Below are 12,450 nucleotides of genomic sequence, written 5' to 3' on the forward strand. Positions count from 1 at the left end.
ATGGGACCCCTTGAGTGTGAGGTTAAAAGCAGCTAAGGATTTTCTGGGAAGGGAAAAATGCTGAAGTCAACAGAAGTCTAACAGGCTGGGGGCTACTGTGTGTGTTTGTGTGTGTGTGTGTGTGTGTGTGTGTATATATATATATATATATATATATATATATATATATATATATATATATATATATATATATATATATAAAAAAAACTGTTTACACACTGCAAATAGACTAGAATTCTGTATTCTATCAGGAGGACGAGATATTGTTTATACTGTGGCTGAATGGTCACTTTGGGGATCTTCTTAAGAGCGCAGTGTGTGCCATCACACCGTCTGCATTTGAAATGAAAAACAGTTGTGATGCTCAGGAGGAAACTAAAGCGTAATGACACCAGCTGTGTACCTGCAGCTTAACTAAATATTCCAACACAAACGCCCTTGAACGATCTGCATCTACCACAAACACCTACACCTCACACCTGATCACACAGCAGTCACAAGAGACACTCACATACTCTCTATGTGCAGTCAAGAAGCTCCCAGGTGGAGCGTATGTGTGTATGCAGTATGTCAGATCTATAATAGCATATATTCACTTGAATGACTATGAAGGCAAAGTGGAGGATGTGAACTGTGAGTGTATTTTGGCATCAGCAGGGCCGGCTAGCTGGAGTGTGTTTATCTGTGTTAATGACCCTGGCTGGAACTCCTGACAGAACACAGAGGCAAGCCAGAATCATCACGGACACATCTGGACCTGAGAGATACTACAGCTCAGCTCTCTCTCTCTCTCCCCCTCTCTCTCTCTCTCTCTCTCTCTCTCTCTCCCTCTCACACACACACACCCTGACACAGAGATATAGTGCACCCCATAATAATTGGACAGTGACTTTTTTTTGTTGTACTGGCTCGGTACTGCAGCACACTATGCTTTAAATGTGCTGGAGCGCAGAGTCAAAATAACAAGTTAGTGCAGTGTGTCAGCTTTAATTTAAGGCTGTTTACATCTGTGCTGGCTGAGCCACACAAGAATCACAGCTCACGCTGTACCATCAGTAACTGGACAAATTAACCGACTTAAATAAATTTGTCATGTTTAGTGCTTGGTTGCAAATTCTTTGCACTAGATGACTGCCTGAAGCCTGTGACCCACACACCTGCTCTATGATGATTCTCTTTCAACCTTTTACTACAGCCATTTTGGATCACTAAAAAAGGAAGCTTTCCAAAACATCCTCGATTGTTTTGAAATTTTCATTTTAATCCCATTTTCCCTGTTTTGGTGTGGGTGGAAAGAACGGCAGGATAATGTTAACGTGTTTGCTATTTAATTGCGCTTTATTTTATTTAGGGATGCATTGATACAGATGTTGGCATCGGGTATCAGTCTGCTACCATGCTCATTTACTCATACTTGTAAAAAGTGCTCCAATATCCAATGCCAGCTGATACTAAGTGCTGTAAGCCTAGTGTAGCACTAATGAATAGATAACGCGAAATGACAACGATCTGGACGTATGTGATGCTTAATGAACTGCAAACTGTGCTCTGTGAAAATACAAGATGAGGCACTACAGCATCTTTCTACAATACAAGTGACCTGATAATACATCTTAATGAAATGCAAACTAGTTAAGAAAAAAAAAAATCCAGCTTGCTGTTCTTGATGATCACCTGCTATCAGTTTGACAACGAGGGACTTCGCGCAATGAAAACAAATCCATATGTTACTTACAGCTCTACAGAAGTGAAATCAAACCCGCTCTTTTCCACTGCAACCCTACTCCATTCAATGTAACTAATGCAGCTAGCTTATGCACTTCATTTAAAGTAAATATACTAACATTATAAAGAACAAGCCTAATAGCTTAGGTGCATGAACACACACGTGAGCACATTTCATGGCCATTACGTTAAAAAAAAAACAAAAAAAAAAAAACACACAGATCTGGGACGTAACTCCTTGAATAATAATAAGTAGGTTACTCATTTCAGTACCCAAAAACTCAGGGGTGGGGGTGGAGGGTGCCTCGGAGGGTGATGTAGCAACAAGTGCGACAATTTCCAATTGTTGTAGCTGAGAAGGTAGCAGAGAATTTTACTATGTCGAGGACATCGCATCTGTCTTTGAGTGAACTTCTTTATCGTTATGCCAAAGGAGAATTGACGATAATGAGACTGCCTGCTGATAATGTGAAAATGTTGTTTGTACACTGAAGGAAGACTATTAAAAACAGCAAACACTTTTTTGTCTTCTCACATCAGACTGTTTCAAAAAAAAGGTCAGGCAATTAGGCAAAGCAATCAAACTCCACTTATCCCAAAAATACAACACGCTGCCTTTCACTGAACCCGAAGCAGAAGAACTTATCACAAATTTTTACTGTGACAACGGTATACCCCGAGGTTTGAGTAAAAGATGGGACACACTGAAATTAAGTAGCCATTCACATGAACAAGTATTTAAAAAAAATTTTGGCAATAAATTTAAGTTTTTAAAAAAATATCTGAATATGTGTGACCTCAGAGAAGGTAATTGAGTTAGCCAGACAAGAGCGTGCTACGTTTCAGCCTTGAAGTCCCCGTTTTTTTCTTTAGCACCATGTTCAGGTGTCACAGTCATGCTACAAGGCCGAGTGACATGAGCGGCTCATTTTTTCCCCTCATTCTGCTTTTTCCATCACTATAAAACCCCAGAACTCTGAAAAAATGGATAAATAACGGGGCAGATAACTGTTCAATAACTGGTTAATTATTAGCCATAAAATAATTACGTTACAGCAAAGTGCATATCAAAGCCTTTGGTTCACCCAGGTTAGCTGGAAATATCCTCATTGCACAAATGAACCTAACAAGTTTGTTTAAATATGAATGAAACACTCCTGCATTGACTAATGTTTATTCAATCCATGACTAAAACCAAATAAATTAGCAAAAATTTAATTACTGCACGTCTCAGCATGTTGATCACTTACTGAACTCTAATCTCTAGAGGTGTAAATACTGGAACTTGCTATTCAGCCTTCGTTCTGAATTTTAATTAAGATGTTAATTAAGGTTTCGCTTCATACTGCTCAAAATGCAGTGTTAGTCTAATAATGTGATTTAGCGGTAGTTAAGGGAACCTCAATGTACACAGTTATATATAATTTCCTGAAACAGGCATCATCAGTACTTTTGTTACACACAAAACCTTGTAGCTGATGTACATGCATGACAGTGTTCACAAATTAACTTCATGTGTTCATTTATTTTTGTACACCTTTAATAAAGTCATAGTTTTTCAAGATTATTGCTATTATTTCTATTATTTTATGTGTGGCACATATGTTTTGCTAGCACTGTTGGCAAAAATGCAAAAATAATGACTTATTTCGTGAAAAAAGGTCATTTTGCTGAGTGTGACCTATTACAGACACCTTAGGCTGCTTTCACAATAGGTGTTTTTTCACCTTATAACACCTTAGAAGAAAAAGCACTCATACAATGTGTGTTGTAACCATAACAACACTGTTACCACTTCTGCCTTCCAATGGTACAGCTAATTAACTAGCATATCTGTATAGAATTATGAACAAAAATTGATTTCTCATTATTTAGCTGAACTATTGCAAGGAAAGGATTTTGTTCCAAATATCTCCAGCTTGGCGTTGTAAAGCTTCTGTAAAGCATTTACTAACACGACTCATTTTTCTACCAGCACTCCATCCTCCATGTTGGTTTTACTCGCTTGCCTCCTGAGCTGTGACTTGATTGGCTCAGTGAAAGAAAGAAAGAAAGAAAGAAAGAAAGCACTCAGTGAGTTTTAATTTTTAACTTTTTGGAGGGGGGGAATAAAAAGCAGCCAGATTTCAAGCCACTTCCCAGCGGAATACTCTTAGTGTGAAAGCACTCTTATGCACGCCTAGGACATATTCATTTCAGACTTGCAGAAATACAAAATCTAAACTGCATTAAAAGATGAAGAAAAAAAACAAACAAACCTCACACACACACTTGTGGCACAGTAGCACAAGAAGAGTGGAGTGTTATATATCTTGGTCATGAACTATGTTAGATTCAGGTATTTGGCCAATCCCACACAAGCAGCATGTAATATGATTTGTGCTAATCTCTGCAGAGCTACATGGCAGAGGGCAGAGAGTTGAGGCTGTGCTTTTTAGTGCCAAAGAGCAGCACAGAGCAAATTACCATGTCCTTGTACTCGCACTTACAATTACCAAGCTGGCCTGCCTCTCCACCGTTCTCTCCTTTGTTCAGTCTCCTTCTCTACAGGTCTCAGAGCAGAAATTCAGACCAGACTTCAAAAGATAATATGCTAATACACATTCTCGTTTGGTTTAACACATAATCCGTTTCAGATCTGACACCTAAAGCACTGTGGCACTGCAGAAAAGGCCAAGAAATTATGAAAGGGCAAAAAAAAAAAAAAAAAGGGCTCTTTATACTCACATTTAATCGATCAAACAGGTCGTCTCCTTCTTGCTTGTTCTGCATAAAAAGCTTGAGGTTTTTGAAGACCTGAGTGACACAGGCGAAAAATAAATCTGTTTATCAAACCTGGGGCTTCACCACTTAGAGACAGAGTTTATTCAGGAGGACTTGAAGAAAACAGGACCTTGTGGAAATGTCAAATATAATTGAGAACTCCTCCTTTCCATTCTCGCTGACGGCTAAACTATGCACGATACTAATTAATCAGCCATGTGCAGGGAAAAAGAAAAAAAAACAAAACAGCCATCTAGCAGACAAAGCTGTCAGGCAGTCAGGGACTTCTGGCAGGATCTGCTTCGCTTGCTGATAGAACATAGTGCAGCGGTGATTGACTCGTTCATGGACCTGTCAGTCTCCTAATAGTGGGTGGTGTATCTCTCACCCAGCTTCACACATCATTACAACTCTTCCCATACACTCCATACACAATCGGGCCATGCCACAGCAGCCCCCCACACACACAGCTTTTCTGATGACGGAGTTCATCCACCAGCGTATCATTACACACACTGATAGATGGAATAAACTAATATGACACACTCATAGAATCTGCTGGCGCCACATGCCACGAACAGGAGGCCGATTCTTATTCATCGTGATAGAGGAAAGACGGGCGGCTGCAAATGACGTCTCCTCTCAATTATATCTGACATTTTCAACAGCTCTCATTCAGTCTGAATAAACCTGCTAAATATGCAAGGTACTAATTATTTCTCACCTGATGACTTTTCGTTTAAATGTTCTCATTTAAATAATGAAAGCTAGTGTTCTCAAACACGCTTGCTAAATTAGTGTGGCTTCTTACATTACCATACAAGCAGCAAAACAATAATTACCATATATATTATTATAGCAAAAGAGCCTTGTCTAAAGCATATTTTAATATGCTTTCTATACTAGACCTCCAGATGACTCACAGTGTGAGACAGTATGGACCAGAGTGGCTAAACAACTATTTATTGTGCTCTCTCTACTGCAGCTGGGGATGCTGGGATCAGCAAAATGATTATGCACAAGACCTCTTACCCTTTTCGAGACAGGAACCTTGTTGTAGTAACGGATGCAATCTTTACCCAGGAAGTCAAACTCCACCACATATTTCTCTCCATCGAGTGCGTCGTGTAAGGTAATGTGCTCGACACGCAGAGAGCAGCAACCCACTGTGTCTGCCGTCTCCCCCTCTTCCTTTTCATTACCTGCTCTCAGAGCCAGCTGCATGCACGTACACACACACACACACACACACACACACACACACACACACACACACACACACACACGCTTGAAACAGTGGCTTGGTCACAGATCCTCTAGAGCATAAAAAGGTTAGAAGAAAGTGAGCTCGAGAGTGGGTGCTACAGTTCCAGCCTGTAAGCTAAATTTCTTGAAAGTTCGGCAAACAATTCAATTCCATAACGTTAGATACATTATATGGCCAAATGTCTGTGGACACCTGACAGTCACACATATGCCAGACTTCCCTAAACTCCTTCCACAAAGTTGGACGCACACAATTGTATAGGACGTCTTTGTATGTTGTAGCCTTATAATTTTCTTCACTGGAGGGGTCTAAGGGGTCCAAAACATGTTCCAGCATGACAATACCCCTGTACACAAAGCGAGCTCCATGAAGACATGCTTTGCCAAAGTTGGAGTGGAAGACGTCGAGTGTCCTGCACTGAGCCCTGACTTCAACCCAACCGAACACCTCTGGGATGAACTGGCATGCCGACTATGTGCCACACCTCCTTGCCCGACATCAGTGTCTGACATCATTAATGCTCTCGTTCCTGAATGTGCACAAATCCCTACATCCACACTCCAAAACTGAGAAGCAAGCCTTCTGAGAACAGTGGAGGTTATTATAACAGCAAAAGGCGGACTAAATCTGGAATCTGATGTTCAAAAATCACGTATGAGTGTGAAGGTCAGGTGTCCACATACCTTTGGCCATATAGTACATTTCAGACGCTGCCGCTGTGTTCTGCCTAATCAAACTGCTCATGCTAGACTTGGATGGGCGAGATGTGAACAGTTGCACAGATAAAGAAAACAAGTTTCACATTCACCTTGTAGCAAAGACATATTTGTTTAATGAATAAAAAACATGGTGAGAAATTTGGCTGACAAATGTCCGGATCTGGACCTGCATTTGGCCGGCTAAAAGTTTTATTTAACGTTTAATCCAGGCGTATGATTAACTGCTTCTGCTGTGTATTGACTCATGAAGCTTGTGACACTAATTGTGTGTACACAAATGAATTGTCTAACTCTTACATACACTAATTTTGAAAGAATATTGGTGCTAAACACACAAAATACTGTAAATCTTATAAATCAATGTCGTTCAAAGCTTGGTATGTACTGCACATGGTATAAATATCTCCCTCCAATCCCAAAGCCCTTAAGCCCACCATACACCAGATGTGATAATCCATCAACATGGCATTTTTCACTGGATGTGCAGCACCTCTGTTTGTAGTACTGTGTGCTACAACAGCAATTTTTCACTTAAATTCTAATTCTGCCACATACCGAGCCCAGCACGGACACAGTCAGAAACTTTATCATAGAAACTTACTACCTTACAGTAATAATCAGACACACAGTACAGATATTTGCATGTTGTAATATAATTATAATAATACAATAATAACACAATCATGGTATAATAATTGCTTGCATAAACCAATACAGGAAAGCTCAACATTCTGTGATGCTTTTCACATACATCAAGTACATATACACTGAAGCATTTCTGTTTATATAACATGCTAATATCTGTTCTGACTGTACACATCCATAGCAAAATGTTGCACTCATTAACAGGGGAGTGTATTGTTGTCGTGCCACTGTGGTGTTTAAATAACTTTAAGAATTTAGTAACTTAGAAACAAATATGAATGTCATCGTGAACACACAATATAATAAATAAAATATATAAAAGTTCTACAATACAAGTTACAAGTTACAATACAGATACAAGTTGATCTGAATCATTGAACACAGTGTAATTAGTTTGGATGTGAAAACAGTGGGTGAAAACAGGAAAGCAAGAAATAATTATTTTTTAAATGAATAAATAGGATAGTACTTATTTGCAAATTAGTTTATGAATAGTTCAACTCAAAATTGATTTGTGCTAACTGTGGGGTTTATGTATTCCCTTATTACAAGTAAGTTTGAGAATCCCTGACTGACTGGACAGAAGCTCAGCTTCAATAAGCTCAGGAAAGTGATATTCATAGTGCACATAAGCTGGTGATTAAAGGAACTATGGATGAATTGTTTATCTGAATATTGTTTAGTTTAGTTTTGAATATTGCACAATACACTCTGATTTTAAAGACCCTAAAGAGAAACATTACAGGTTCAAGTCAGAAGCCCAGGTTGAGAGAAAATGTGTTTGCATGTGCACACCCACACACACCCACACACACCCACACACACCCACACACACCCACACACACCCACACACACCCACACACACCCACACACACCCACACACACCCACAAACACACCCACACACAAACACACCCACACACAAACACACCCACACACAAACACACCCACACACAAACACACCCACACACAAACACACCCACACACCCACACAAGGCCTGAACTGACCTTGTCGATGAAATAGAGGGCTACAGCTCTCTGCCGTGTTCCCATCTGTTTGGACTTCAGATCTTCCTGGTACTGGGCTCGGATCGCATCCACACACGTCTTCAGCTTGCGAGCCACTTCGTATTTCTCCCAGTCCTTCTCTCCCTGAAACACCATGCAACATTATGCAGTTCATCTTTAACTAGCGATGGACAATATAGCAATATCAATGTTGTGACACAATATGACACAATACACTTGTCTTTTTACTTTTATGAAATATCACAAGCTGAGTGATCTCATTTTTTAAAATAAAAATGACAAACTGAGCTAACTTGATTTTGTACTGAATCTTTCAATTTGAAAAATGCAATTTTTTTGATAATATATATCGATATGATGGTAAATTATGTCAAAATACACAAATTATATATTTTATATACACACATACATACATATATATATATATATATATATATATATATATATATATATATATATATATATATACATATATACACACACATACACACATACATATATATATATTTTGTAAGGAATCTTTCAATTTGTAGAATATTGTTTTCGATGATATTTCTATTATTATGGCAAATAATAAAACAAATTGTATCACAATATATTTTTAAATATTGCAGGTATTGTCTTATATAATCATTTTTTTTTAGACTTTAAATAAAATATTATCTCACTTTTTCAACTGATGTTTTACTGGCACTATGTTAGCAAACTTACATTTCACAATACATCATGTATCGTAGAAATGTCTAAGTATCGGGATATGATATTTTTGTCAAATCGCCACTTTAACACAACCTTCATAAAGCATTGCAATGACTGCACTTAGTCAGAGTTAGACTTTTTCTACAGTTCTAAGTTATACGCATGCTCCACATCTGAAATGTAAAAATGTGACATTTGTAGAGTTTACTCTTGTGTTTACTTCAGCGTTGTGCCATTGTCAGTTCAATTCCACCTCTGTGTCAGAGTTCAGCTTGTGCTTTAAGACTGTGACTTGCAGGAATCTAACTGTCTGACAACACTGTTGCCCTCTACACATCGCGTGTTGCCACAGTAACACTGACAAACTGACAACTATGTATGTGCTTCTGGCTATAGAGTGGAAAAGAGGCCCAAAAAAAAGCAAGAGAGGGAAAAAAAAAAAAAAAGTCGTAGGCAGTGAGGCAGAGCTGCAGTAACGGAAGAAAGGAGAGGAGAAGGTGCAGCTCGTAACTCATTCTAAATCTTCATTCCTGTGGGAATAACCTCGCTTATTGTGACATGTGGGTAATTGAGTAATGATGGAATTGATTGCTTTGCATCCTGATTTGATTGTGTGTGAGAAAGGCAGCGAATGGAGCGAGACAAATGACAAGATGAAGCATGCGGCGAGGGGGACGGGATGAAACACGCTGCCACAGAAAACACTTCGCTCTCTGCTCTGTTTTGATTAACCAGCACCCGGCACTACAGCTAAATGTCATCATAACTAATCTATTAACCAAGAGAGGCAAATACAGATTGACATGCTTAGGGAAATAACAAGAGAGAGGGGGAGGATGGAGAAACAATCATCAAGAGGAAGAGGGAGAGATTATACCTTGAGTTTGGAGTTTGCGTTGAGCATGACGTATTTGCAGGAACCCTGGACGTTCTCAGTCCAGCTGGCCAACCAGGTTACCGTGTTGTCGTGTCGTACCTCCTTCCAGCTGTGACCAGCAGGGGGCTCTGGGATACGGGAATCACTGTAGGGCAGTTCAGAAATCGCATTCAATGACTATACCTTGACAAGATCACATTTATTTGACTATTAGTGTGAAGAAACCTGCATGTACACATTTCCTTAGTGTATAAACTTGGCTTAACTTTACATCTTCATCCATATTCGTCATGAACAACAAGAAAAGGTAACACGGCCATCTATCAGGTATGCGTCCAACCTTGAACCACATATATCACAACGGCAGTCACTGTGGTGGAATACAGGTTTTGACCAAAACTGAGTTCTTCTGCCAGTAATAATATTTTGATGTTTCTATTTTAAGAACACACAAATACATTTCACCAAAATGACACGGAAATTATTTTACATAAGTTATATGGAGTACTTCTTTGGCTGTCTGCCTGCAAATATAGCATATATTTGTATATATATATAGCCAGTTTAACAAATGCAGTGGTGAAAACAGTCATTATGCCTAAAGATGTCTAAACCTTTGCCAGCTAAGTATGATTTTCTCATGATTTCATCAGATTTTTTGGATAGTTACGCACCACAGTGACATGAGCTGTCATATCAGCAAAACACAGAAGACCAAAAGTTTTAAAATGACCTAATAAAAAGTGACTAGTAAAAATAAATCTAGGCAACAGAACAGAGCTGACTGAATTAATCAGTGATTATCTCCCCCAATGTTAGCGTGAACAGAGATAATGAAGACGACGATAAGACTCGTGTTTAAATGCCACGAGTGACACAAGAGACAGACTGATGTTGGATGATGCTGATAATCAAAGTGAGAACCAATTTTCTATTGCAAACTTAGAATTCTTTAAAATTTAGTAGTAATGTATATCACTCTGTGATTGAGAAACCTGTAGAAGATTAACATACTTCAGTTCAGAAGAACCTGAAGTTTTCCCAACTATATATAGTAGAAAATGTTCAAAGTTCATCATTTCATGGGATTTCCCAGGCTGCCACACATACACACAATATGGAGAAGCATCCTTAAAAACATGCAAGAGTAAGCACATAGTACTGTTCTCAAGAAACTTGTGCCAGAAAATACAAGGCCAATGCTTTTTTAGCACAAGAAGAGATTAGCACAAGATCTTCTATCACCCTGCAGCTGAATCCTCTGAGCTTGTGTGCTGTTACCGGCTGCAGTTGATGATAACGTCCTCCGGCTGGATCCTCTTCTTAAGCATGCCCTGTTTAGGATGGTCTCCTCTGCCTCGGAACAGCGCTGGAGGCTCAATCTTAAAGTTGCCGATGCGCTCCCTATGGTGGTCCAACATACAGTAGCCATACTCCTCCAGAATCTTCTGATTGGCCTCTTTAATAACCTGATGTGTAAAAAGAATAAGAGGCTTAATGTAACTTTTTACAGGGAGATTTGAAAGAGTGTGTGGCTTAGTTTAGATTTGGTCAGCAATGCTATTTCTTTCTGTGCATTTGAACATGCTAGGAGTGCCATCACAGTTTGCAATGCCACGTGTTTACAGCACCACAGGATTACTGTGCAGTCCACGTCCCCTCTGCAGAGACACGCTTGCTGTAGTGTCATTTAGGGCGAGTCCAGAGGAAGGGGGCTGCAAAATAAACTTGTTTAAAAAAAGTTGTGCAAGTTTTAAAAAAAAAAAAAAAAAATGAATGGGTAGATGGAAATATTTTTTAAATAGGTATTTTGTAAACATTAACGGTGGGGAAACACTGTGATCATACACTGTGATCATACACTGTGATTAACAACCCTAATCTTAATCTTGAGCCACTGTACAAGAGACTGTCAAAGGAAAAGCAAGTAAATGCACATGGTATGTATAGTACATTCCGATTCGAAAGTATATTTTGAACAAGATTTGAATGAATGAAGTGAAAAATTTAAACTGAAAAGACTTCTTTTTTTTATTTCTGAATAAAAATCAAAAATTGCTACAAACATAGGGTTAATATTTTATATAAAATGTACAACAGGTTCACCACATCTTAAAAACAAACAAAAAAAATCTTCCGAAAAATGTGATCGAATATACAAAGTCTCTGACTTGGGAAAAAAGACCAACTGAAACATAATGAGCTCTGCGGCAGTGATATATTTTATGAGTTAGACAGATTGGGAACTCTGGTGATCAAACAGTGCAATTGCATCAGATGCATAATTAATAGAATGCTGATATACATGATGTGAATCGTACATTCCCACAATGCAAATTTTCACCACGTATCATTACACCCCTAGTGTGTACATTAAAAGAGTTACTGCCTGCAACGTGAACTGCAATAGTGATTGCAATAAAAGCCTTGATAAGCCTTCACCACAGATCATAGCCAAAACATTTGTCAGCAACTTTTTTATTTCAAGCTACTTCCTCCTGAGCTATCCTCAGGAGAGGATAATACGGTTATACAGTTATCCTCTCCCTGGGAATTCATAAACTTATTTATTTCCCTTACTCCGTATTAACGCACTCAACTAGCTGTCCATACATTATGACATTATGTTATTTACCACATTTCAGCCTAGTTAATTAAGTTGCAACACAACCAAAACATGGGACTGGGCAGCACAATGGAGCTTTCACATGTCCAGAAAGACATGTAG

General features: G+C 38.8%; 1 protein-coding gene across 8 annotated transcripts in view; it reads right to left on the reverse strand.

The window, feature by feature from the left end:
• zgc:173742 (DNA topoisomerase I, mitochondrial) overlaps positions 1-12,450 on the reverse strand; it is a 55,168-nt gene that overhangs the window by 14,533 nt on the left and 28,185 nt on the right. For all 8 annotated transcript variants that reach the window (XM_026927578.3, XM_026927579.3, XM_026927577.3 and 5 more), the window contains exons 11-15: positions 11,004-11,191; positions 9,723-9,867; positions 8,126-8,269; positions 5,521-5,706; positions 4,453-4,521 (exon numbers count right to left, since the gene is read on the reverse strand). In XM_026927578.3, coding sequence (XP_026783379.2) covers positions 4,453-4,521; positions 5,521-5,706; positions 8,126-8,269; positions 9,723-9,867; positions 11,004-11,191 — 732 coding nt within the window. The remainder of the gene's footprint in view (positions 1-4,452; positions 4,522-5,520; positions 5,707-8,125; positions 8,270-9,722; positions 9,868-11,003; positions 11,192-12,450) is intronic.

This window comes from Pangasianodon hypophthalmus, chromosome 6 (assembly GCF_027358585.1).
Source record: "Pangasianodon hypophthalmus isolate fPanHyp1 chromosome 6, fPanHyp1.pri, whole genome shotgun sequence".
NCBI classification, from domain to species: Eukaryota; Metazoa; Chordata; class Actinopteri; order Siluriformes; family Pangasiidae; genus Pangasianodon; species Pangasianodon hypophthalmus.